The sequence below is a fragment of the Vanellus vanellus genome (assembly GCF_965231255.1).
Source record: "Vanellus vanellus genome assembly, chromosome: 15".
Lineage (NCBI taxonomy): Eukaryota > Metazoa > Chordata > Aves > Charadriiformes > Charadriidae > Vanellus > Vanellus vanellus.
Window position 1 is genome coordinate 14,969,123 of NC_138920.1, and position 27,603 is coordinate 14,996,725.

General features: G+C 48.2%; 1 protein-coding gene across 1 annotated transcript in view; it reads left to right on the plus strand.

The window, feature by feature from the left end:
• The window catches only part of LOC309678177 (peroxidasin homolog), a gene marked incomplete at its 5' end in the record, with an annotated part of 49,786 nt that overhangs the window by 16,413 nt on the left and 5,770 nt on the right, over positions 1-27,603 (plus strand). The window contains 15 exons of the mRNA XM_082491139.1: positions 5,277-5,348; positions 5,601-5,672; positions 8,537-8,608; positions 10,153-10,224; positions 11,832-12,001; positions 14,128-14,245; positions 15,839-16,008; positions 16,839-17,111; positions 17,270-17,386; positions 18,961-19,119; positions 20,427-20,539; positions 21,839-21,995; positions 23,458-23,566; positions 24,333-24,490; positions 25,739-27,242. Coding sequence (XP_082347265.1) covers positions 5,277-5,348; positions 5,601-5,672; positions 8,537-8,608; positions 10,153-10,224; positions 11,832-12,001; positions 14,128-14,245; positions 15,839-16,008; positions 16,839-17,111; positions 17,270-17,386; positions 18,961-19,119; positions 20,427-20,539; positions 21,839-21,995; positions 23,458-23,566; positions 24,333-24,490; positions 25,739-27,242 — 3,336 coding nt within the window. The remainder of the gene's footprint in view (positions 1-5,276; positions 5,349-5,600; positions 5,673-8,536; positions 8,609-10,152; positions 10,225-11,831; positions 12,002-14,127; positions 14,246-15,838; positions 16,009-16,838; positions 17,112-17,269; positions 17,387-18,960; positions 19,120-20,426; positions 20,540-21,838; positions 21,996-23,457; positions 23,567-24,332; positions 24,491-25,738; positions 27,243-27,603) is intronic.

Here is a 27,603-nt window from a genome sequence, read left to right on the forward strand (position 1 = left end):
TTCAAGTGATAAAGAGAATAAATCCTTTAAAATCCCTGAGAGACTTGCTGGGAAAGTTGGGCCAGAATGTTTGAAGCAAGAGGTTTGGAGGAGAGCACGGCTCAGGTTCTGTATGCAGAGCTCTGAGCTTACGGCTTTCTGCCGTGGGACTTAAATAAATGTTCCTTAAGCAAACAAATGCTTTTAAAAGAGCCTTTTCCTACAGTGCTTTGGCCTGGCAGAGGAAGGGCAGCAGATTGTGGGGAAGCTTCTGTTCTGCACCTCCTTTTGGGCAGGATGGCTGCAGTATGTCCAAGTTTGACAGTTTATAAACCCCCCCTGAGAGGGAAACCTTTGCCGGCTGTGTTGGCCGCGGGGAGGTGGGCTGTGAGGCTGACACAAGAGGAGCCTGCCGGGAACGTCCAGTGGGGCTTTTTGACATTTCAAACCTTCCCCTGGCTCTCCTCTCTTCTTTTGTCTCCCTGGTGCGGGAGATTTGATAAATTACAGAGCACTACTTTCAAATTAAAACCAGGAGCGCTGTTTGTCTGTGGAAGAGATACAGTTGTGATATGTTTCTGGCTGGGAACTCCTGGTACAGCACCGCAGGTACCAAGCAGTTATCCTAAATGCTGCACCTCGGGGCTTGCTCATCGGCTGTCTGCAGTGTTGTGTGCATTGGAGAAGTCCTCTTGGGCTGAAGGTCTTGAAGTTGAAGGCTTCCTCATCCCTTCCTATTGCCTCATCTCAGTTCCCGTGCAGATGTTGGTGTCAGGGTCTCCTCTGCGTGTTTTTAAACCGTTAATATGTCCCTTGGTAAAAAAATAAATAAATAGGGTAGCGGGGAGAGGGAGAGGAAAAAACTCTAGTATGCCATCCACAAAATACCCGGAGCTCCTCAACAGATGTTTGGCTTGGGTTCGCCAACGCCAGCCCCATCGCTTAACCCAACATTAGCTCACTGCAGGTGGTGGACTGTGGAAGACAGCAAACACATCGCAAGCCCATGGTGAGGCAGAGCGTCTCATTGCTTTCCAGTTTTTGCTCCTTTAGGTCATCTTTGGATGGGGATGGATGATGACACCCCTGCATGATTGTCCCCTTAGGTGTTCCCACAAGAGGTCAGCCCCCTGCCACGTTGACCCAACTGGTCGATTGCTGTGTTTCGAAACCAAAGCCATCACAACCAAAGGGTCGCTGCTGCTTGAGTCTCTCCAGCATTGTCTACACAAATGTTCAGCGCTGGGATCAAATCACTGTTTCTTAACTTCCTCATTTCGTTCTGCTTGTGGCATGGGCACCCTAGAGAATAGGGACTCTGGAGACCACATCACGGTATGCGCTTCTGCTTGTGCCTTTGCCCTGTCAGTGTCCTTGCTCACATCCTATTCCTCTTTCTGCTGAGCTGAGAGCAAAAGGCACTTCTAGTGAGCGCTGCAGCTCTCCTTTAGATGCTGCTTTTAAAGGGTTTCAGGATGAACGGCAGGAGTAACGTGGAGGCTCTGTCTTGAACCCTCTGGTAGCTCTTGAGAGAACGTGTTTGTGCCAGCAAGGGGATGTCGGAGCCTGCTTGGATCTCAGAATGAAAGTTTCCCCCTCAAATATGGGAAATGGCTATTCCAGATCATTCTGTCAGCAAGGGAGAATGCATGGCTGAACATTAAACTCACTTTTTTGCCCCCTTTAAATACACTACGTGATGATTTCTATTAATGGTGAGAAGAAAAAAATAGCTGTTATGTCACAACGACTGTAGCATGTGGTTTGTCAAACGAAATGAGGAAAGAGTACGCGTTTTGAGTCTGAATTCTGTACTGTCACATCATTTAATACGTTCTTCAAAACAGAAAACGACTCATTTAATGCAACTTAAGCCTGTGTTTGGCAACCCGGAGCGAGGGTGGGGAAGGAGAAGGGAGGGGCGGTCTGAACATAAAACCTAAAGGAAACTGAATGTAAAATGTTCTCTTAGTGAATCTGGGCCAGATCTCATGGTGCTTGTATACCTCAAACCTCCCAGAGGAATTTTTCAGGAATAAAACCCCTATGTTTGAGTTCACCTCCTCATCTGGAGCCCAATTCGCCAGCTGGCACGAAGGGGAATGCCACATCATTTTGCTATCTTTTGATAAGCTCCAGGAAACGTACTTCTGATACTTTTAATTTAGCTTGTTTTGCTAAAGGGTATGCTTAAGACAGTCATCGATAATGATCTTTCCAGCTTCTGTCTGCCAGAGCGTTTATTCCCAGCAGATCTGGTTAGCAGGAGATCTTAGCATTCGGTCCTCTTTAACATTAGCAGGAATTGGGGCGGTTTGCTATTGATTGCAGCTGGGATCGATACCCAGGTCATGCCAGGGTTTTGCAGCCTTCTCTGCCTGGGTGAATTGCACGGGAGTCGAGAGCAGACAGCTGTGCACACGCCTTCTAAAGGCTTTCTAGGAGCCAGTTGTGCTGTCTTGTCTATGGTTTTCTCTGAAAGCAGCATTTTGGAATATGTGGCCCATGGTGGACTTCATAAATTATCTCACTTTTGAGTTTTTTCCAGAACATATCCTTCTATTACAACGGGGAATCCTGAGACAGGAAACAGAGATGGCTTCTTCCATACGCTTTTTAACCTTTAATGGCGCAATGAAGAAATTTTTAAGGATCAGACGATGAGATAAGAGTCCTGCGTACTGCATGCCATCTGAACTTCCAGAATTTGTCTTACCTGGCTTGGATCACTGATTACAGCCCCTTGAACTGTCCTAAATAGCAAAGAAAAAAAAAAAAACAAACCAAAACTAGACTAGGTTAATGCTTTTAAATAGCACCAAAATGCAGTCAGACAACACATTGCAATTTGAAATCCCCTCTGGACTTCAGTCCTGGTCTGAACTCATTGCGTTAAAGATAAAGGGTCAGTGAAGGAGCCCAGACCATCGCGGTGCTGCTGGTGCCACCCTGCCTCCAGGACCTGCTCACCTGGCCGTTGTCTAGTGGCCCCTTGTGAAACGGGCGGCCGATGCCCGTTGCGTGGCCGGGCACAGGCGCTCACATCCATGGGAATGACATCAGAGCTGGCACCCGTCTATCAGCCCATCCAGCATCCTCAGAAGTAGAGCCAAGGATCAGATAAGAGAGAACAAGCTGCCTTCATCCTCCTCTGGCTGAAGATGAAAGCGCCCTGAGAGAGGGCAGGGAAGGGAGCGCGCACGGTTGGTGCCTGTGTTGTCTTTGTCCTGTGGGTAAATAGACAAAAGCCCTCTCCGGCGCTGCTCTCAAGCAGTTATTTCCAGTCCTTGGGTGTTCAGTCATCAAATAAACCTTTGGGTTGGTGTTCAGGGGCTGTATTTCCACTCAGCGTATCTGGCTGTCAAAGCAGGACCGTGTGTTCCAAGGACTTGACATCATTTTTGCATCCTTATGAGTGAAATCGGGTTGTTTAACCTCAGCCGTGTGTATTGAGCCATTGCTTCCAGCTGTGCAGAAACTTTCCAGCAACTTTCTGCCTTAACCTCTTCGGACTGCTTGTCCACAGCCCTGGCAGTGAGCAGATTGGCAGTGGCAGCCGCATCCCTGGTGGCAGGGTGGATAGTCAAAAAAGGATGGTCAAATCGAGGGTAGGGAGATTTTTCTCAAACCCTTATTGTTCTGACTTCCAAAGGTTTCTTTGCACTCGAGTTTCTTACGTGCTTTTTGGACCCTTAATGTAATACTCCGCCTGAGAACAAGGTGGTGGAACAGTGGTGTGACTCAGGTCCCTGGCAGTAACGTGTGAAGCTGCCATAATATGTTTCTGGCACCTTTTATCTTTGCATCCCTAAGGCAGTTGATTTTATCTTCACCTTCTTTTCCCACACATTTTCTTCCATTTTTCCCCATCTCTTTGTCTTTTGTCTCCATCCTTTACCCACACAAACTGTTCTTCCCAGGAAGGGACCTTTTCTCGTAGTGCCAGAGGTTGGCTCATGCACTGCCTATCCTATTTTCTCCAGCAAAGTGGGATAAAAGATTGGGCTGTACCACTGGGAAAGTGCTGAACTGTCTTCTCACCTGCTGTCTGGTGGCAGATCATTTCTGAGGAGCGTGGCTATCACGAAAAGGAGCTTTTAAAATAGAAAGTGCACGTCCAGTGCACGTGTTAAATTTGGCTCAACGTTGTACGGTCTGGCTGCTTGCAGAGGGAATAGCAGTTTTCCCTACAACACTAGAAAAACAAATCTTTGCAGTATAGGGTCACTGCTCTCCCCTCTATCCACATCTCCATTTAGGAATTTTAAAACTGATTGTAGCCGGTGAAATCCTCGCTCTGAGCTATTGGGCTGTAAGCTCCACCAGCTCTGCGGCCGCAGCGAGGTTTGCCAGATGTGAACATCAGTGGGACACCTCGGTGAAAGACCCACAGGAGTGTGGTTGGGCAGCCACGGCGAATAGTTAAACATCGTCTTATTAAAGAGCTATTTATAAGTGATTTATTTCGTTTTCTCGGTGTTGGGCTTGGCAGTGGTTTCAGAAGAGGTTTTTATAGTGTTGGGCTGCGTGGTTACCGCCGTTGCACACAGCCTGGTTGTTACAAGGTTGAGCTGTGTTTCTGGTCATTGGCACTGCTCAGCATTTGCAGGCACAGTCATGGCAACTGCATATACAAGCCGGAGGTTGCTTGCCAACGCGATGCTGTCCATAGGTTTTGTATTAAAATCTGGCACAAGGCTCTCCAGATCGAAAGAGGCCGTCTCTGAATAGCCTCACGAGTCAGATCTGTATTTATTTGGTTTTCCTTTGCACATATTTGTATACAAAGCGGTCAGAAGAAAGCATTACCCTTTTATAACTCCACTGTCAACTGGTATTTTAAACTGCATTTGTACACTTAAAAACTGGCTCTGCGTGCCCCTGCTCACACGTTGTTGAACACAACCAAGCACCTTCAAAAGCCGCCGCAGTTGTACAAGAGTGGCAGCAGTGATTTAATTTCTCCCTCCCCTCCGCTTCCTTCTGCACGTCTCCTTTCCCCTCATCCCTTTCCTGGCCAAAATTGTAACTTTGGGGTGAAAACCACTGTGGCAAAAGGTAAAGAAAAGTCTTTGACATTGTACATATTGGAAGCATTTGGCACCTCTGGGCAAGAAGTCTTCTCATGGACTTAGCTAGTGTGAGTATCCCAACTTTGATCTGCTAACCCCTTTAAATCTTAAACTCTGTGAAACATGGGCTCAGGATTTTTCAGTGGGCATCCAGGAACAGAAATGCCACAAAGTCTCACACGTGCTGCATTAACGGGCTGGTTTTTTGTTTCTCAATTTGAACAGGCTGCTGAACAACAATCAAATAAAACAAATTGTGAGGAGATCCTTTGAAGATCTGGAGAACCTGAAATACCTGTGAGTTGGTAGCTCAGTAGTTTCTTAACCGCTTTGAAATTTAACAACCCACTTTTAATGTTTGCCCATCAAGGATGTATTTTCTGCGCTCAGAATTTCTGGATGTTAATGTCACAGCTATGACACATTGCCCCTGAATCCACTCAGCAAGCTCTGCTTTGGGTTGAGGTTCATAGCTCTTTCCCGCGTCTCTTCAAACCACAACTGCCGATCGGTTAGCCTAATGCTTTTTTCTTTCTCTCCTTTTGAAAGCTACCTTTATAAAAATGAAATTCAGAGCATCCAGCAACATGCCTTCCACGGGCTCCGTTCTCTGGAACAGCTGTAAGTACAAACGCGCCTTGTTTGTTGCTGAATGGGATGTGCATAAGAGCTGATTTATTGGCTCCTCTAACCCAAGCGCTGTGTTTCCAGTAGTGGAGAGTGCCAAACACTTAACCTGGAGGACGATGAGGCTTCTACTGTTTTATCGTCCAGCTTTGCAAGGCTACGCTAGCTTCATCTGAAAACAGCTGGTCCCAGTACTGGTCTTGGTTAGTTAACACTGAGGTCTCTTCCTACTGACGTCCCATATGTTTTCTCCTGACTCTAAACCTCTGGAACGTAGGAAAAGCCCAGCTGCACTTCTGTTTCCCTTTACATCCAAGGACCTTACGACGGGAGGAGGCAGGGGTCTGTAGGGTGGCTTGAAGCCGCAGGCAGCTGGCCTGCTGTGTTTATGTCTGCTGGGACTCCCGGAGCAGCGAGTAGGATCTGGCCCTTCGCTCGAAATGAGGTGCTGGTCGAGTTTCCCTCTTACCCAAACCTCTGCGGAAAACGAATGGATGAAGTGCAAGCTGAGAGCTGGGGCAGCGGGGTATCGGTGGGAACGATGGTGGTGCTCGCATGCTGTAAAGCATCTGGAAACTGCAACGGGGGGAAGACGGTGGATCCAAACAAAGTAATGACCTTCCCTCCAAGCTGCATGGCACTCTGGGATGAAAGGGGCCTCACATGTTCCCTGGCAGCTGGAGCCCATCACAGTGACACTCTAGCAGTCCTTATTTGCTCCCCTTCTGTGTGTTGCAAATCTGTGCTGTTTATTCAGTCAAAGGAGTTTGGGGTATTTTGGCTCTTAGTGCTCCACGCTCAAGGTGAAACGGGAAGACTGAGGTCTGACTCTCCTATAGTGTCTTGCTAAACTGGGATTAGATTTTTCATGCCGGGGTCGTGATATGTTATGTACATGTGTGTAAATACATGTGTACATATGGAGGGAGTGTGAGCATGGATGTTTGAAGCAGAGGAATTATTTGCATGGCTGGAAAACAGGGACCAAAGGCGAAACCATTCTAATTCGTGGATTGTGCCAAATGACAGTGTTTATAGGGCTGGAATGTAACGCAGGATTTTGCTGTAAAAGGGATAGGATTCAGCTTGTTCGCCAGGCTGACAGCAGAGGCAGACAGAGTATAACGGGAAGTTTCAGGCAAGCTTAATAATAGGTGTGCTACCAGCCTTGTGTACAAGATGGTTTTTCATCAGCCAGCTCAGCAAGGATGCCTGCGAGGAAACATAGGAAGCAGATACCGGCTCAGCTTTGCTTAGAGAGGAGATGATGCTGGCCACAGTGATATTTTTCAATAAGCATTCCAGACTTGATGTCACCAATAAAAAAAAAAAAAAAAACCAACAAAACCAACAAACAACCCGCCGAAAGTCCCATCTGTTTTCAATCTCAGGCAGGCATGATTCCAAAAGAATTAGCTTTGCTCAAATCCTACCCCGTTTCCCTGTACCCCACAAGCCAGCTTTTCAAGAAAAACTGTAACCCGATTGATGGATGGTATCAGATGCTTTCCTCAAGGTCCAAAGCAATGACAGCAGACATCTGAGACTTATTAAAACATGTACATCTCTCCCCGCTGTTGCCCTCCCCTGCCGAATCTGAGTCACCGTCTCTCGGTTTGCGCTCTGATAGTGGAGCATTTATCATGAATCCTTCCATTACAAATCAAACAGCCATGTGGCGGCTTAGGCGATTCATTCTCAATGCAGTCAGCTACAATAGCAGAACGAGTATTTGTAGATCCGTGATTAATCAGTGTCCGCTGTGAAATTTATGCCTCTGTAAAATAAGGGGGAAGAGTTTAGGCAACTCTGAAACCGTATTGAAACGCATCTAAAGGTCCGGAACACGCCAGTTTTGCCGGTGAATGTCACAGCTAATGGGAACGGGGAGTCTCGGGTATCGTGGCGTGCTGTTCTGCAGACCCCAGGTTTTCTTTGCGGATGGCAAGGGGTGACCTGGGGCAATGCAGAAGGTCCCCCAGGCCCCTGGAACAGCAGGTCACGCTTGAGGTTTTAGTGGAACGAAAAACATTAACCTGTATTAGCAAGAACTGGGCTGTTCACATTGATGTGCCATTTAGATCCAAGTGTTCCAGCTCACTGCACCATCTCTGTCTTTGGAGACTCTGCGTTCCCTCTGCAGAAGCAGGACGCCCCAATGGTGGCCATTTCTGCTCTTGCTGGGTGGCTGCATGTGCTGGGAGCGCCTGTTAGAATCACAGGCGAACGCAGGCTGGAAGACACCTTTGGATGTCTCCAGGCCAACCTTCAGCAATGAGCAGGACCAATTTGCAAGTTTTTATCAGGTTGTTCAGGGCCTTTTTCTACAAATTAATTCTCAGCAAACTCATGATCCCGCTCAGAAATGCTGCAGTTCTGAGGTTGGGAACAAGTGCCCTGTAGTAAGGCTGTTTCTTCCTTTCTTCCTCCCCAACGATCCAAGGAGGTGTTGGGGAACGCCGAGGCACTGGGGGATCCCGTACGGTGGTCAGACGGGAGCAGCTGCTGCTGGGTCTCCGTGGGCAGCGGTTGCATCCTGACCCTTAACACTGCAACAGGGAATCCACAAGGATGGTGGTGGTCTTGGGCTTCAGGGAAGAGCAAATCTGTCCTCCTCTCTGTGTGTGTTTTTATTAAGAGAGAGAGTAAGTAATTGACGGGATAGGGAGAAAACAGTGTTGGCTACTGTGTTTGCACGCGGAAAGGGGAGAGGCTAAAGTGGATGCTGCCTTCTCCACGTCTGCCCTGAGATGTGTGGTGGGTATGGGTGGGTGTTGGTGGATTGATCCGAAAAGATCTTCTTCTGGCCTTCAAATTGCAATCTGTAAGCCTGCCCTTTGTGATTTTCTGTGTGACAGCTACCTGCATTTCAACAACCTGGAAAGTCTGGAGCTGGAGACTTTCAGTGACCTGCCTAAACTTGAAAGGCTGTAAGTAAAGATGGGCCCGTTCTTGTGGGTAAGGGGGTGAGGAGAAGGGGAAAAACCCTTCGGTTTGTGTAACCGTTTTGGTAGCATGAAGTGTGATCTTCCAAATAGAGAGGAATGCAAGAAGCAGCTTCCTTGAAGAAGGAGATTTTACGTACTTGCCAAGTAGAAGGGTTACTGAGAATACGAAGGGAATTTCCCGTCTTGTGTTATGTTCACGTTTCCACCTAAGTAGGGGCAAATCTGCAGAAAGCCCTACAGTTGGCCAAGCTAATTACTCTGACCATAAGGTCAACATTAGTCACTGTTGGGCAGTGTGTACAAAAAAAGGGGGTGGAAAAGAAATGAAGTCAGAAGAGAGTCTAACAAGAAAAACACGCATCCCTCTTGAAAGCAGTTGGAAAACAAAGTCCTGTGTCTCCCGCTCCCCGGGATTGCTCCTAACAGTAGTGTAGCCACTAGGACAAAAGTTCACATGGTGGTTCCCACTCCATGGTGAAACCAACAGACCCTTCTGCGCTGCATGGAAATGTGTCTTATGTCCATACACGATCGGAAAATAAAATCAAGGGATCCAAACGCCATTAGGAAAATTCAGACCTGGATCAGTACACTACGGCTGATCTCAGTCTCTGTATTTGATCCAACAAAAATTCTGGATTTAAATTTTAGAGGAAGGTTTGTCAGCATCCAACTAGGCTGAACTCGCGCGTACACGTGTGTACGCAGACACTTGCACGCAAGCTGGACTCCTCTTGTGTTTCTTTCCTGCCCCACCATCCACTAAAATTGCTTCCTATCTTTTGTCAATGGTCTCTTATGAGTTTTAGATGTAACCGACTTAACTAAATTTCCCTCTCCATAATGGGAATGGAGAGTTAATTATCCCATCGTGGTCCCCGCTGATGCATTTTAGTGCAATCAGGGTTTTTTTCTAAGAACTGGGGAGTCTTATCTGTGCGCTAAGACTCTGGAAGTGAGAATTTGCCTCAGCTTTGTTCAAGGATAAGCCCAGTTTAGGCTGTTGTTGTCTGAATTAGATTTACTCATGGATTTGGCTTAATAAGTACATTTAGTCTAGGGCATGAGTTGTCTAGTGGCTTCTGCTGGAGCTTTGCTTCAATGGCCGCTCTTGTAAAATCGCCGTATCTTCTGCAGGGGGGAAAAGAAAAGGTCCCTTCCAAACTGGGGGAGACCCAAGCACAGAGAACGTAGGGTGGGCCCAGTCTGTGGGGATTTCGTGCCCTTTCTCCTCCCTTTTCAGACCATGAAGCAGATATTAACTTTAAGGTTCCAGTTTAAACCTGTGACATCACATTTTGAGTCACCGTTTCCAGTCCACACCCGCTCTCCGCTTTGGTGTATTGCACTGCACTTGCAGATGAATGAAATCCCTACAGCTCGTGGAAACAAACACAGTAAATTTCAAAATTAAGCTCCATTTTGATGAGCAGACTTTGTATTTAAACTGAGTTTTGACCCGGGATGTTATCATCTGCGTGGTGCAAATACTGAATAATGTTTTGGCACGGGTTCTGCCGTTGCAGATTCTTGCACAACAACAAGATTTCCAGGATTCATCCAGGGACATTCTCTCAACTGGAATCCCTCAAACGGCTGTAAGTAAAAAACATTGTCTGCAAAGAGCAATTGTTTATCTTTGATCGGATGGTCAGGACCCGAGGAAAAATGTGCCTGGTTGGCAAAGCTTTTAGTTGTTGCACTTCTAAGGCCGCTGCTAAGTTTATAAAACAGTTTTGATTGGACATGAGAGCTCATTTAACCGGTTAGTGGTTTCTTCATGCTAAGTGTCTAATTATAATCTAACTATAATCTTCTTACAGCTCAATAATGCCACAGGAATGAACATTCCTGGAAAGTCCTCACAACCCTCTGCTGTCCTACACAGTTTGAACCCATAAAACATCCTTCAGAAATGGAGGAAGTCCCGAGTCGCAGATGTGATCATGTCTTCAGATCAGTATCTAACAAGGAAGGAAAAAACAGAGTCATAAAAGAAAAGGCTTTTTTTCTAGAGAATGAAAGCCCTCAGAGGGGTGCCGAGGTGCGCGATTCTCATCCCATGCCGGAATGGGCTGGTGTGTCATTCCCACATAACCTGGCTGTCTCTACAGCTTACTTTTTGCTTGCTTAAACCCCCCCAGGGCTTTGCTTTGTTTGTCTTTTATGATCTCTGGAAATAAGTTCTATGACGTGTTTTGGGGGAAAAAGCAAAAACTCAAGAATTTTGGTGTTCTGCCATCATTTTAAATGGCAAGAAAATAATGTGTTTCTCAGTGCAGCCCTCTGTGATTTCTGCAAGCAGGTAAAGTTCTTCACTTTTCTTTAACAGGGAATAACTTGTGAAATGTTGTCCGTACCGTACATGCCAGAGAAAAAGGTGGGGTGTCTATAAAACACTCTGTCGTGGCTTTGTGTGAAATCTCACATTCTCAAATGTTTGTCCCTGGAAACATCAGACCTTTCTTCCACGTTTGGTTGTTTGTTTTTTTTTTTTTGCAATGGCCCTGACCCATCTACTGTAAGACTGTCAGTGGGGAAGGAGGCATCAACTAATCCCCCTATAATCTTTATTTATCTTTATGCATCGCACTGCACATAGGAATGAGGTCAGTGGAGGGAAAAGCACGGGTGCACTGGGAGGTCACCAGTGCTCCATTTGGTGTGGTTCAGGCCTATGTTGCAGTAATAAAAGTTCTTATAGTTGTGCAGGAATGCTTCAACCTCTAACAGCTGGTCACAGAAAGAGGTTGATACAGTGCACACTAAAATCAAGGGAGAGTTTTTTTGAGCTAAAAGAGCGTGGAAAGCTCTAACGGAGGTGGTGTTATCTGCTGCTCTCACAGAATTTGGTAAAGGTTGAAATCTCCATCCTGGGGGAAATACCAATATTTTGGTGTCCTCTCTGTGCCTCAAATTACGCCAAAACTGCGTAATCCAGTTTAACAGAATAATTTTCATTTGAAACTGGGATGGCTGATGGGTAACGTTAGTTTTTCGATGAAATCCTTCTGACTTGGTTGAGCATCCTGTATAAACATCGTGGGAATGAAACATCTCATATTTTCATTTGGGATATAATCAAAAGCAGGGAAGAACAACCAGCTGGTCCTTCACTCTGGAGGACTGTTCCCCTCCAGTGTCCGGGAGAAGGAGGCAGCCGTCAGGGGCTGGGAAATGAACTGCCTTTTCCTCGGTCTTGCAGGCGGCTGGACTCCAACGCCTTGCTTTGCGACTGCGACTTGATGTGGCTGGCTGAGCTGCTGAAGAAATACGCTGAGCAGGGCAGTATCCAGACAGCCGCCACCTGCGAGGCTCCGCGGGAGCTGCACGGCCGCTCCATCGTCACCTTGACCGCCCAGGAGTTTAACTGTGGTGAGCGCGGTCAAACCCCTCCACCGGCCACCCTCAGCCCGTGGAGTTGGGTTCTGGTCTGGGAAGCGCTTCTTCCACCCCTTTCCTTCCCTCTTCCCTGTCCTGGCATCCTGCTTTCTCCCTCTTACTGCTGAAAGGGGGGGGTCACGCGAGTTATCAGGATCACGCAGAGAAAGCTGACGGTCACGTGGGGGTTGAAAGCAGCTCTGTTTCGGCTGGCAGGTGACGTCTTGGTTTTTAGATAGAGTAGGGCCAGTAAAGGACCTGCTGGGGTCAGGGGTTAAACCAGCAACCAGAAGAAATGTCCCGTGCTGGGCTGAACAGAAGGGGAGAGCTGCAGTGGCTGGAAACGCAACGGGAAACCTCAGCAAACTCTTAGTGGATACGTAGCCGAAGGCTTTGTTTGACTGCGGTAAGGTATGGCGTTTGTTAAGCTGTTATTCTTTACATTTAGATAATTTCTCGCTGAAAAAATGCCATTTTCAAATCAGAGGTCTTGTTCTGTAAAATCCTGAAGTTAAATATTTCCTGTAGAAAAAGACAAAACTCTGACTTTTAGGTGCAGGCATCAGGGGAGGGTGGCACAAGCGCTGGCTGTGGCTCCCTGACACTCCACTGCCGGGGAGTCAGTTTGAGATATTCCCGCTCGCCCGGGCCAGCTCTGAGCATCCCTCCTGGATGCGCCAGTCCAGCTGCGTGCGTGGCGGTGCTGCGAGCCAGATGTGTGAGATCAGTTGGATTTTGAAGAACCCCCCCTGGAATTCTGCCTTTTCTCCTGTGATCTTATTTTTTTAAAACAAATCTTGACCATTTCACGGGTCCGTTCAGGGCACAGCCATGCAGAGAGCTGAATTGGCACAAACGGGTCCAACGGGTCCGTAACCTCAAGGCGGGGGGGGGGGGGGGGATAGGAAGGTTCAGCAGAAGCAGCTGGGGACACATGGAGTGGGATCCATTGCGAGTGGATGTGCCGCACAACGAGCTGTCCCCGACACACACCCGGTGCCACGGTACGGCCGTTAATGTAAATTTGTTCTGGTTTAGGCATGGGCACACAGTGGGATGTCTGTCAACTTAGCCAGAGCACCTGGTGGGAAGATTTTGCTGGCATTAGGCTTTTACGCTGGTATGGTGCCAGCTGGGGAAGACAAACGATGCATAATTCAGCGTACAGCTCTAACGATGCAGGCAGCTGATAGCCGAGTCAGTGCGAAGCCGACTGGCATCGAGTTAAGCCGCCACTTTTTAGCAGATGTGGGCCAGGGGAGCAAATCTGCACCGGATCAGCACTCTGTACCGTGGGGCTGAGGTGGGTTTGGTCCCGCACTGGTGTTGCCATTGGGGACAAGTTGCCAAACCATTAACTTGCAGTCTAAGGAGACCTTCCACTGGAGAAGGTGGCAGGTTCTCACTTAACCTTCTGAATAATGCAGCTGGTTTTCCTGGATTCCCGGTGAAGGGACAGATGTTAGACAGGTCAGTATTCTGCTGAATCAAGATCAAGCGCTCCAGATCACGTACATGAATTACTTCCTATTTTAGCACATCCTTTCAATGTTTGACTTGCTTAGCGCTTGAGTAGGTCGTAAAGCAAAGCGGGTAGTGGAAGGCTTGGCTGGATAGGGATCGGCTGATGAATTAGGGACATAATGAATGATATCCTGTCGAAAGGGAAGGTTTGCAGAGGGCTGGCGCTGTGTTCAGATGGAGCAGGCAGTTGCAGAGAGCAGCAGGCTGTCTGGGGCAGAAAAACAACCCAAGCGAGGGTGCCGCTGACTTCTTCGCTTATTTTGAGGGAGCCGGGGACCAACTCTTGGGGCGGCTGTAGTGAACAGCCAGGTCTGGTTTTTCCCAGTGCTGCCTGGGGCTGTGCGGGGAGCTGATCCACTGCCCGATCCACTGGCAACAGGAACAGCCTCTTCAATTCTCCAGGGCTTTTAGCGTGTTCAGATGAACGACGCTGCTCCCTCCCCGATGGCATTTTTGCCGATGTTGGGGAGAAGTCTTGGGGTGGCTCTGAGTGGACGCGGTTGTGCCGAGGGCTCTGCTGGTGTCTGCCCTCCCGTTGGGCTGTGAAGGGTTTTGTGCTGCTCCGGACTGGGTTGTGTTAAAATGGTCTTTTGCAGAGAGGCCTCGCATAACCTCAGAACCCCACGATGTCGACGTCCTCTTGGGAAACACAGTTTATTTCACCTGCAGGGCAGAAGGCAACCCAAAGCCCGCGATTATTTGGCTGCACAACAAGTAAGTCGCGCACAATGATCCCTGGGGTAGCAAAGGTTTTCAAGCACCGAGCTCTTCAGTGACTGCCTGTAGTTAAAAAAGCTGTTTCATGCAATATAAAAAAAAAAGAAAAAAAGAAATGGATATTCCATGGGTTGTATTTACCTTCCTTTTAATAGCATTCTCTGGTGACCACGTAATCCAAGTGGTGTTTTCATCTGCATTTGAAATGTTTCATCTGCATTTGTAATGGATTCCGAGAGCTTATAACTCTCCCATAAACATACTCTGCAGGCTGAAAGCAATTGTCTTTTGCTCAGAAAAAAAAAAATAATAAAATTAGTATTTTGTGTTGCTCTAAGCCGCCATGCTTGCCATTTATTAACTGCTGAAATACTTCTAGTCTCTTGGTTTTTCCCACTGAAGGGCTAGCAGGCTGGGAGAATGGCTTTTTTTTTTTTTTTTTAAAGGGAAAAATCACTGTGCTCCACTGAAAGACAGACCTTGCAAAGCAGTGTATAGATTATCATTCTATGCAGCAACACCGAAAAAATATATGGCTATGCTAGATGCTAAATTGTTTCTGGGAAACGCTACACAATAAAATATCCTGTGCTCAAGCAGTTGCCCACTGTGGAAGTGAAGTGACTTTGCTGCTTTACGAGCTTCTTGTCCGTGGGAGCCTGAATAGGGCTCGGTTATTAATAAAAATGATCAATGTATGCTTCTTCGGCTAACTCCCCACCAGGCAGAGTTTCAGCACAGAGCAAAAGTTTATGGCTGAGTGAAGTCCCCTGGAAGGAAGGTTTTGTTAGGGAAACGCTGGCAGGCTCCCAAAAATAGCATTGGAAGAGGGGTAATGATAATAAATGTTCCACAAACGAGATATGACTAGAGTGAGGAGACATCAGGGGAATTAAATAAATGCCCAGCAAGCGTATTAGTTTGCATAGTGGATTCAGCCTTTGTCCTAGGGGGAGAGAGGTCTCTTCTCCCTTTTCAATCATCTGCAGCCTTCCAAGATTCCTTCGTGCTGGGACAAATGGGATGCAGCAGTGGGACCTTCTGCTACGGGCTGGGATCCAGGAGTCGCAGGTCATTGTAGAAAGAAGGAAGATGTTTCACAGCTCTCGGGTTGGGTTGGCGTCCAAGCTGTGTTGGGGTCCCATGGTGACTTACTCAGAGCTTTTTGCCCCCCCCGAGGCCTTTGAGCCTGTTTGAATAGAAACAACTGCACACAATAACAATATTAATTCATTATTATATTTGCACTTAGTAAATAATGAGAACGAGCTTTCTGGGCCTAGATGCCCTGACAATAGCAATGATGCTATGGCATGGGAACAGTATGCTCTCCTCATGGGCTGTAAATGTCGTATGTAATCAGTGGTGAGAGGAAAAGTAGCTCACCCGGGGAGTAAATCAGAGCTGGAGCTGGAGTTCAGCGCTGTAAATCATAACTCTTGCTATAAATTTCATGAAGTCTCAGAATAGCTCCAAGGAACACCAAGTCACCGCAATGCATGCAGAGCCCCACCACTCCCCCAGCAGCTCGAGGGAGGACCACCAGTCTTTCCTCCTTTCATCCTTTGCCTGGTTGTGGCTGTTTTTCAGTAATGAGATTGACATGAAAGATGACAATCGCCTGAACCTGTTGCAAGATGGTACCTTGATGATCCAGAATACCAAGGAGTCGGACAAAGGCGTCTACCAATGCATGGCCAAGAACATAGCTGGGGAGGTCAAGACACAAGAAGTGGTTCTGCGCTATTTTGGCACCCCATGTAATTGAGCCTCGTGCACCCCTTGAAGCCCAGCTCGGGTTGGGAGGAGAGCTGCTAACAGTGTGGCGTGGTCTGAGCTTTAGGGGGTTCCTTCACGGGAGTGGGAAACTGAGGGGTTAGAGATTGAAGGTAATTTGGGGCTGGGGAGGGAGTTTGGAGGCTGGGATGAATCCTGCAGCACAGAGGTATCAAGGGTGAAGGGGACACGGGGGTGGGGATGCTCCAGCACCAGTGATCATAACCAGATTCGCAGAGTTACAGAATCACAGAATCACAGTGGTCTTGTTAGTCTGAAGAGGAGAAGACCGAGGGGGGATCTTATCAACACTTATAAATACTCAAAGGGCGGGTGCTGGGGGATGGGAACAGTCTGTCTTCAGCGGTGCCCAGTGACAGGACAAGAGGGAACGGGCACAAACGAGACCATGGGCAGTTCCATCTCAACCTGAGGAGGGACTTCTCTCCCGTGCGGGCGGCAGAGCACTGGCACAGCTGCCCAGAGAGGGGGGGAGTCTCCCCCTCTGGAGCCATTCCAAACCCGCCTGGACGTGTCCTGTGCCACTGCTGGAGGTGCCCCTGCTCTGGCGGGGGGTGGCACTGGGGGAGCGCCAGAGGGCCCTGCCAGCCCTGACCCGTCTGGGATTCTGTGACAGGCTCGGGGAGGTGGTAGGAAGAAGTACCACTGGGGGAATTGCTCACATGGAGGATGTGGAGGACAGGGAAGAGGCAGGTGGCTGCTAGCCAGGCTGCATGAGGAGTCCAAGCAATTTCTGCCCATAACTGAGGAGGCAGCAGGGCTTCTGGTGTCTGAAGCACTCGTTTCCTTCCAGCCAAGCCCACTTTTGTGATCCAGCCGCAGAACACCGAAGTACTGATTGGAGAAAGCGTCACCTTGGAGTGCGGGGTCTCTGGGCACCCCCACCCTCGCATCAGCTGGACCCTTGGCACAGGCTCTCCTTTACCGCAGGATTCCCGTTTCGCTATCACCAGCTCCGGAGGACTCTTCATTCAGAACGTCACCTTCTCGGACCAGGGACAGTACCACTGCAACGCCAGCAACACTGAGGGATCCATCCAGGCGACAGCAAGGATCATAGTGCAAGGTGAGGAGTCGCAGGCTGACGGCATTGCTGGGATGAAGGGCCCCCTCAGGGCTGGTGTATTTAAGCTCTGTGACTGGTTCTGCTCCCATGAACCGAGAATTAACCCGAGCTTGTTGCCTGAGTTTTTTCTGCTGCTCAGTCGCTGCTTTCCCCTCCAGATTCTCCCAGGTTTCTCCTCATCCCCGCTGATCAGACAGTAACTGAGGGACAAAGTGTGGACTTCCCCTGCTCTGCTGAGGGTCACCCTCCACCCGTGATTGCCTGGACAAGGGCAGGTACTGCCTCACCTGACTTGGGGTTTCTTTCTCTTCTGTGCTACCATCCACGGGGTGTGGGCGAGAACAGCTGAGCTGCTGGTCCGGGGCGATGACTTGCAGTGGCGACACAGGACAGATGGTGATCAGCACAGACCTAGTCACACTAGGAGGTATGTTGTAGATCACCAAGGATGATGTTAAGCACTGAGGAAGGAGCCTCTTAGGTCTTTGACACGGTAAGTAATCATGTCAGAAGGAAGGAGTGTGCTGTTTTTCATCAGCGTGAAGCCCATGGAAAGCCTCAAGCTGCCTCCTATGGTGGCTTCCTCCCTCCTTTGAAAAGGCAGGTCTGGACGCTCCAAGTTGGTGAGTATCACCATGTACCAGCTCTCCGTCATGGTCGTTAATTTGCTCCTCTTGGGGAGCGCATTGCAGGAGAGCACTGTTCACTGCTGACACAGCTCTGAGGTTTCTTTTAGCTTAGGAAAAGCCACTTTGGGCCAACAGGTGGTGGTGAACTTTTAAAGTCTCGGATGATTGTTAACGCTGGCTCCACTGAACTGATCCCATCCAACACTTTCTGGGAGAGAAGCCAATAACGCTTGGCCCAGAGGCCCTCCAACTTTTCCTTATGCTTCACAAGCCATAATTAATGGTTTAGTGCTGTGGAGAATTCATGGCTATTGTTTTCCAGCTTCCACAGCAATAGCCCTGACGCGGAGTTAAGAAGGACCAGCTGAAATTCTCTTCCACCAGTATGTTCTCCATCTCCTTTAACCTGTTTTCCCCCACTGCCCAGATTTTGGAAGGTATCTCTTAGAGATGTGGAAAGGAGCACAGCTATAAGGATTGAAGTTAATAACTGCTTTGTAACCAGGTTTGCTCAGTCACTCAGCAATCCAAAGAGCAACCAGGCTTTGCAGTGCTTTCACAGAAGACATGCTAAGAGCAAGACAAGAGGAGGAGAAGCAATGGAGCATCTCTCATTCTTAAAGCCACTTTTGACAGTGTGGGGAGGATCCAGATTCCTTTTGGTATTTGGGATGAATAAATAGAGCCCTTATTTGGAGGGAAAATGGAGTATTAAAAAAAAAAGTCACTAAACTGAGAAGTTCTAATAATTTTATTTGGGTTTGGTAAAGCATTTTAATGTTGAACTTCTCTCCTTAAATAGAGGAAATATTGAAACAACGCAGTTCCCAAACCAAAGAAAATCAAAATGCCAAATTAAAAAAGACAATGCTAGACGTTTCCATTTATTTGATTAAACATCCAGTTTGGATAATTGAACACAGATTTGCTATCCATCAGGTGTCAGTAAATCTGCAGTTTGCTCTAAGCAAAGGCTTATGGGGAAAGAAAAAGGGTACCAGCTCCTTCCAGTTGCTTAGATAGGACAACTCCGTCGTGATCCTGGGTGTGGGAAGAGCAGCATCTGTCCTGTTCCTCACTTAGCAAGATGAAGATGACATTCCAGAGTGGCTGATGTCTTGTTGGGAAGGAAATGAAATTTTGATCTGTCGCGGATACCTCCAGTGACGGGAAGAGAAACCTCGCAGACAATTAACAAATTGCACTGCTTGTTTGACCAGGTGGGCCACTGCCGAATGACCGGAGGCACAGCATCCTCTCCACAGGGACCCTGCGGGTGATGAGGGTTGCTTTGCATGACCAAGGCCAGTACGAATGCCATGCCATCAGTGCCATCGGAGTGAGGACCCTCCCGGTACAGCTGTCGGTGACACCACGAGGTAAACTGGTGGGGCTGTGGGAAATAAGGGCTGGCAAATGTGCGTCATTAATTTAACGTTATGCTAAATAACACACTGTCTGACAAGGCAGGGAATTGCCCTGGTCCCTACGGGATGGGATTTTGCTTTTCCCTGGGAGCAGATGTCAGAGCTCCATCAATTGGTGGTAAACTTTAAAAAGGTTTCCAGAGTGCCAAGATTTGTAAATTGGAAGAAGCTGCTTCGGTTTTCCTTGGAAATTTAGCTGGGAGTCTGGAAAAAGTATTACCATTGGAATGAAACTCATCTGGTACGGCCAGGGAATGGGATGGTATCGGTTGGCATCTGCACGAATAAGCACTTGGGCAGGTTTATGTGATCAGAAATGGCCTTTAAAGCCCATCAGATGAGCTCTGATATGTGGCCAGTTTGAGTGAAAAATGGGGCCCTTTAATGTATTTGGGAGCTGTTATGAAGAAAACCATTTTGGTAAAGGAAAGGAAACAAAGGATTTTGTCAGAGAATTTACAAAAAAAAAAGTATTGAATTCTTAGTAATCTTTTTTTTTTGCTATTTTTAAATTTTGGCTTTCCTACAGGATGAATTGTAACATTTTTTTTTAAAGGAAATATTCTGCAAATCAAAATGTTTCCTTCTCAGGAAGATTTCCTCTGGCTCCAGATACATTTGTCTTAAACATTAGCTACGGGGTCACAGGTTCAACCTAAATTTAGGTATTCTAAAATCAAACCTCTGTAAAATACAAGTCATGCAGGAACGCTTTTTAGTTTTCTTTTATAAATAATTGTTCTAAACAAGCAAACGTCCCTGCTGTTTCACAAACACGGCAGAATTTTACTAGTGGTGAACTGGAGGGAAGGAAACTATCTAGAAACATGAAATCCGTGATGCTTTAAGCGCAGAATTCACAGAATAGTTTAGGGCCAGCAAGATCGATATAATTATTTCATTGAACCTGACTGACACTTGCCAGAGGGCCTCGTCCGATAATTCCTGAATGAATTCACGGTCCTCGCTTCAGCTAGAGCGTCTTCCCTAGAAAGCCTTTGCATTAAAGATTTGAAATGACAGAGAACCCAACGCATTCCTATGTAATTGCCCCAAGAAGAGACACACAGGAGCAGAAAATAATGAACGTAAATTACAGAGGACTTGGTAAAGAGAACGAGAGCACGGGTAAAGTGACGCCCCTTGGAAGAGCCCCAGCAGCTCTGCTTTCCCCGGGCTGAGGTGTTTTGCACGTGGATTTCTCTCTTTCCCTTGGCGCACTTCTTGCACTTGTGTCTTTTTCCCCCTGTGTCGCACAGTGATACCCGTGTTCCTTCACCCCCCCCAAGACCTGGTGGCAGAGACAGGCCAGGACGTTGCGATTACCTGCGCTGCCCAAGGAGACCCGCGGCCCACCATCACCTGGGTCAAAGTAAGAGATGGTGTCATGTACTCGGCCGTCACCGGGAAGCAGGGTGGCTCCTTTGGGGGGGCATTAAACGCCTCTCCCAGCTCAATTAGTTAAATCCGTTTGTGCAATACCCATGGAAGAAATTGTATTTGATGAAAATTTCAGGACCAACATTTCCACTGGAATGTTTTTTTGAATGGTCTGAAAGAATGTTGCTCTTTCCCAGGCTCGAAGCCTTGCAGTGCACGTTCCTCTTTGCTCTTGTTCTTTCTTCCAAACGAGCAACTTGAAGCCAGTGACCTTCCAGGATGTTAGAAATGCTTGATTGACTATTCCTGGAAAAAAATGAAAATGTTTTTTTTTCTGAGTAGTTGGTCCCTATTTCCAGGATTCCCCACTGGTGGAACTGGATGACGCTGGTTGACTCCAGCTCTGACAGGGCAAAGCCACGATCCCTCACAGTCACGCTGCAGCCTGGCTGCTCTTTTCAAGAATTCATTAGATGAAGCTCTTCAGGCTTTTTCCTGCTGTGCCATAGTACACCACCTGCAAGCTTCACTGGGACCTGCCTTGCCTAGGAGCACAGTCAGGCGTGGAACAAATTAGGGCAAATTAGAGCAAAAATGCTCGAGCCTCCGTTACCCTGCAGAAGTCTGGTGGGAGGTGACCTTGCAGGTTGCCTTGAGCTCCAGCCAATGTTGGGAGCAGAAGAAAAGAGCCTGGGAGGGCAGCACAGTAAACTTTAGATTGGGGCAGGGCGGCAGAAAGATGTTAAGAAACGGGAGAGTAAAAAAGTAAAACCTGAAGCCACTTCTGCCACCCGCCAGCCAGGTTGCAAGGTAGGGGTAGAGCGTGCTGCTGCTCGCAGCATTTTGATCAGCGATGCTTCCCAGAGCCAGCAAAAGCTGACATTTGCAGTTCTAGGCCAACAAAAATCCATCATTTGTCCCTAAACTGAAGACATTTAGATTTTCTTATGTCTCACGAAACTTCTGTGACAACATCAGGGCACAGCACTTGCTCCATCCAACCTGTCTGTAAGAAGCGTGGAGAAACCCGTGGGGTGTCTGTGCCCTGCAGTGAGCGCCTGGAGGTGGACCAGGGTGAAGGACCCGAGCGAGGACCTCCTCGCATGTGGGTTCAGGCAGGAGCAGATGTCTTTGGATGGCTTTCTGGTTTCTCTGGAAGAGCAATGCTAACATCTGGTGGCCACGTTAGTTCATCGCATCTGTCTGTGGGTTTGCTGGACGGGCTGAAGGCCGGGACGGTGGGAAGCTTTCTATACCCTGACACGTTGTCTGTCTTTTGATGGTGCAACAGGAGGGTATCCAGATCACAGAGAGTGGCAAGTTCCACATAAGCCAAGACGGGACCCTTTCCATTCAAGACCTCGGCGTGGCTGACCAGGGCAGATACGAGTGCATAGCAAGAAACCCCTTTGGCTTCACCTCCAGCGCTATGCAGCTCACCATCACGGGTAGGGTATCTTCCGTGGTCCTCCTGAGTCTTCTCTTGCTCAGGAAGGGCTATGCTGTCTCGATGCCTACGCTTTGAGCGGATAACTCCGTTATTTCTTTAGCTTCTTTGCAGACAGGTCCCTCGCGGGCGCCATCAGGCAGGGTTGCTCCGTTGTCTGAGCCCATGGACCTCCCAGCTCCTCCTCGCTGTTTTCTCAGCTGAGCTGCGGTTGTGCCCTGCCAAAGCCAAAGGTGTTGTCCTAAACCACATCCCGCAAGCCGAGCTGTCGGTGTGCCTGTAGTTACTGCCTCTGCTGGGAGGGAGAAACTTATTAAGATGTACCAACACGCTCACAAGTCACCGTCTGACCGTAACCTCGCAGGCCGGGGGAGGGAGATGGAGAACAACATTGTCGCGGCAAATACGGGGTTTTAAACGTTCGCTCGGTCCCTCGGGGATGGGAAATAAGTCGCCCGTTTTGAAGCTACTGCTCGGTGCATCAGGGGAGCTGTAATGAATAAAGAGGAGCAGCGCTCCTCTGCTAGTCAAACCAGAGGTCAGGAGCGGAAATTGTCCTTCTCAGAGGGTGAGGAAGAACTGACAAGGGAAAAAAATCAAAGGCAAGCAATAAGGTTAAAAATTTAAGTGGAGGGCTATTCCTGAAGCACGCAGGAATAACCAGCGTGAATAGCGAGGAGCTTATTAAGTGAATTTAGTATCATTTTCTATACAGGGACTGTATGCAAGGAGCTGAGAAAAATTGAAATTTCTTTGTTGTTTGAAATTATTCCTAAGGTAATTTCTGTGATTTATTCTCAATTGGTACCTCATTTTCCAGCTGGCTATTGCAAACGCCGGTAGCCAAATGGGAGCCGGTTTCTTCAGCTGTGACAAAGACCCTGGCTTAAAAAATGCATTCTATAGTAATTTTTAAGAATTCATGTGTGTACTTCTGAAGATATTCAAACAACAGCTTTCTTTTTTGTTTTAAAATTATGTATCTCGCGTTAATGCTAAAATTGAACGGAATTAGAAGTGTTTCACAAATGGAAAATTAATGTATGAGAAACATATTGAAATGAATGTCAGGAAATGTAGAAGTTTCTTTTGTGGGAAGTAAATACATTATTTTGGGTTAGCCCACTGTGATTTTTACATTTTGTTTTGCCAGTTTAACCACCAACCAAACCAGGCATTTATTTGCAAAGCTGTACAGGAGCAGACTCTGAATACGTAATCCATAGCCATCTCCTGAAAAAGTCACTTTCTTTTTCAGGCAGTTAATTTCTGCTTCAGAATATCTATTTAAAAAAAATATATATATTATTGGTGTTCATGTTGCAAATGGAAACAGAGTTTGACCTGCAGTGGAGTTCCTGGTACGTGGCTTGTACTGGTACGCAGATTTTCTTCAGTTTGGAAGACAAGTCAATAGCAAAGTAAATTTATAGCTTTTTGCTCTTTCTTTCTGCTTTGGAAAGCCACGGACGTTGGTCGGAGCGGCGACACGTTTGTAGCCACGTCGATACGGGAAGCCATCAGCAGCGTGGACCACGCCATCAATTCAACACGCACTGAGCTGTTTAGCAAGTAAGTGCGTGAAACATTATGATCTGATACTTGAAGCAGAAGAGAGATAAAAAAGACAATGAATGAAGCTCTCTCAAATCTCATTTTATCGTTGACAATCCGCAAATGAAAGCGACGGTATTGTTTTGGGTATTGGAGGTTGAAGCTGCACCACGTAGATGTGAGGATGTGACAGAGCTTCATAACAGGCATTTGGGATTCTGGAAAAATCTGATACACAAATATCACCTTTTATGTCACTTCTGTCTGCAACATACATTTTGTCAGCTGGAGTTGGCTCCAGAGACAGCGCGCGGAAAAGAAAATAATCAGCGTTGTCATTTTATAAATGCAACTGACTTTGTGTAGGGTGAACAGAAATAATATAATAATTCTAACCATTTCCTCAATGAAAAACACTTCCTGAGTGAATGGCAATTCCCTCCTCTTCCACCCCAGTATGTGTTTTTATTGCACAGGTAGACAGTTTGTATTAAGCCTAAAACCTCTGGGTCTAAACTGTTGAAAAGTGAAAAATAAATTACTATAGCTGAAGAAAGCAGAGCTCCTCAGGAAATTAAATATGTGTGTTTTCCTGGGGAAAAATATCCTTTCTTTAATCGTCGGCAGTATGCAGGCAAGCTGCATTGGTCTTATGCACTGGTTTTGGGGGTCAAGCACCAGACCGGGCTTAGAGCCTGACTCTTGCTGCCTGCAGAGTCTCATTGCTCTGAACAGAGTCGATTTATTTTAATGTTCCTGCATCACTTCTAACTCCTTGAAACAGACGCCCCAAGACGCCCAACGACTTGCTGGCTCTCTTCCGTTACCCCCGGGACCCCTACACCCTTGAAACAGCCAGGGCAGGTGAGATCTTTGAAAGGACCTTGCAGCTGATTCAGGAACACGTGCAACAGGGTCTGATCGTGGATGTGAATGTCACAGGTAGGAGAGGTTTTATTTCCCTTCTCGACTTTGTGCATAGGATTAAGTTAAAACAACAATGCGTAAACATCCAGAAAGTTTAAAAAGTGCAATTTTGGGTACGTCAGGAAATGTGTCGTCTGGGTTCCCATGCTCTCCTCCACCTCCTGTGTTTCATATCAGGCTGAGGGCTGGTCTTGAGGTTACCCGGCACTCAGGAAAGTGGTTCAGTTCCCCATTTTGCTAAAGACTTCTTGACTGGCTATGAAAGCCCTAATCTTTAAAAATATTTGGCCATCTAACTCACAAAGGAGTACCTTTGTGGATCTCAGGTTCAGTTCATCAGCATCGTGGTCAGAGACTTTTCTTGCACTCCACGCGGCAATGAGAATAATACCGAAAACTCTGGAGTGTTTGGGTGCTGTAACAGGGGAAGGGGGATATCACTCCTGGCTTTCTCCTCTGACTTTCTACTGCCTTGACCTCTTAGCTACAAACTCAGAGGGTTTCCAGCCACTCAGCTTGCTTTTACCGAGGCAGGATAGCAAGCAAGAAAGCAACGCAACACCAAAAATACCTAGTGATGTCCAAGCATCCAGCAGCTGGACTCCAAAGCTTCCTAGCTGAGACTTCCTTGATATACAACAGACATTCCCATACACTGCATGCTTCTACCTATACGTGTGAGTCAGCATGTAGCAGGCATGTACGTTTGGAGCCCGTAAATATTTTTGCCTGCCTGGATGTCTTCCAGGCTGCGAGGAGTCTCTCTCCAGGCTGCAGGTCTTGTCCGGGCTGGTCGGACTACCACCCTCTCCTCCTCGTTGCCCTGTCAGCATCCGCACAGCGCAGCATTATTCAGCGCTTTCGCATGGCGTAGCGCCCTGGCAGTCACCCACAGTTTCCCTGCTGCTCGTCACGTAGGGTTTGGATGTCCTGTGGTACTCGAGGTGGCAGTAATAACCCAGAGAGACATAAAGTAAACCCAGGACCACCCCCACAGTTTGGTCTGCCGGTCACAACATTTCTAGTTTCCACCTCTGTGTAGTTTATACTAAACTCTTTTCCCCTTCTTTTCTTCTCTGTGGGCCTGGTATGAAGTGGTGCTTCATTTATTCCATAAATTCCATAGCAGCACCACCATCAGAGACCTGGTGCTTTCCCATGCCCACCCTGACAATCCCAGCAGCAGGTTTCACACGGGATGGTGGGAACCGGATGGCTACAGTGGCCGTGGCCTGACCTGGTGCTTTGCCTTTTCCTCGGCAGGCTATCGGTACAATGACTTGGTGTCCCCTCACTACCTGAACATGATTGCCAACCTGTCGGGCTGCTCTGCCCACCGCCGCACGCCGAACTGCTCGGATATCTGCTTCCACAAGAAGTACAGGACCCACGATGGGTCTTGCAACAACCTCCAGCACCCGATGTGGGGTGCATCTCTCACAGCCTTCCAAAGGCTCCTCAAACCCGCCTACCAGAACGGATTTAACCTCCCCCGCGGGTTTTCCTTGGCAGAAGATGCCAGGGACCTGCCCCTTCCTCTACCCCGCCTTGTCTCCACAGCCATGGTCGGGACTGAGACCATCACCCCCGACGACCAGTTCACGCACATGCTCATGCAGTGGGGCCAGTTTCTGGACCACGACATGGACCAGACGGTGGCAGCCATTAGCATGTCCCGCTTCTCAGACGGAGCGCCCTGCAGCGAGGTGTGCAGCAACGACCCGCCATGCTTCTCTGTCATGGTCCCTGCCAATGACCCCCGCGTAAGGAACGGGCGCTGCATGTTCTTCGTCCGCTCGAGCCCTGTGTGCGGCAGCGGGATGACGTCCCTGCTGATGAACTCCGTCTATGCCAGGGAACAGATCAACCACTTGACGTCTTACATTGACGCCTCCAATGTTTACGGCAGCACAGAGCAGGAATCACGGGAGCTGCGGGATCTGAGCAGCCAAAATGGGCTGCTGAAGCAAGGGCAAGTTGTGCCTAGCTCGGGCAAGCATCTCCTTCCCTTTGCTGTAGGGCCACCCACTGAGTGCATGAGAGATGAGAATGAGAGCCCCGTGCCGTGCTTCCTGGCAGGAGACCACCGTGCCAACGAGCAGCTGGGTCTCACGGCCATGCACACGCTTTGGTTCAGGGAGCACAACCGCATTGCCACGGAGCTGTCAGCCCTCAATCCCCACTGGGATGGAGACCTCCTGTATCACGAGGCACGGAAGATTGTGGGTGCCCAGATGCAGCATATCACCTATGCCCAGTGGCTCCCCAAGGTCCTTGGGGAAGCTGGGATGAAGATGCTGGGTGAGTACAAAGGCTACAACCCCAACGTCAATGCGGGGATTCTCAACGCCTTTGCCACTGCTGCCTTCCGCTTCGGGCACACCTTGATCAACCCCATCCTGTACCGGCTGAACGAAACCTTCCAGCCCATCCGCCAAGGCCACATCCCCCTGCACAAGGCCTTCTTCTCCCCTTTCAGGATCACACAGGAGGGCGGAATTGACCCCCTCCTCCGCGGGCTGTTTGGGGTTCCTGGGAAAATGCGGGTTCCCTCCGAACTCCTCAACATGGAGCTAACAGAGAAACTCTTCTCCATGGCACACTCTGTCTCGCTGGACTTGGCTGCTATCAACATCCAGAGAGGGCGAGACCATGGCATCCCACCTTACAACGACTTCAGGGTCTTCTGCAACCTCTCATCTGCACAGGAGTTTGAGGACCTCAGAAATGAGATAAAGAACTTGGAGATCAGGGAAAAGCTCAGGAGGTACTGTAGCCTGGACTTGGAAGCATCAAAATCACTGGAGATCAGTCAGTGAAAAGTTTCTGCTCCTCGCAGGACACCCATCAAATAACCTTCCCAGATATTGCTGCCCACAGATGTTCAGATAGGGTAATAGCTGTGGTTTAAGAACAGGGTAAGACAAATGAGGTCTCTCCCAGTGATAGGTCTGGTTCTGAGTGGAATGTCATCAGGCACTGCTGTGGTGTAGTTTGGGAGCAGATTGAGCCTTGGAGCTGTTTTCCAGTGAGATTAAACTGCATTTTATCTGCACTGGCTGCCTCTTTCCAAGGCAGGCCTTTATCCCATTGTCTTTTAGATAAGACCATAATAAATACGGTCCAGA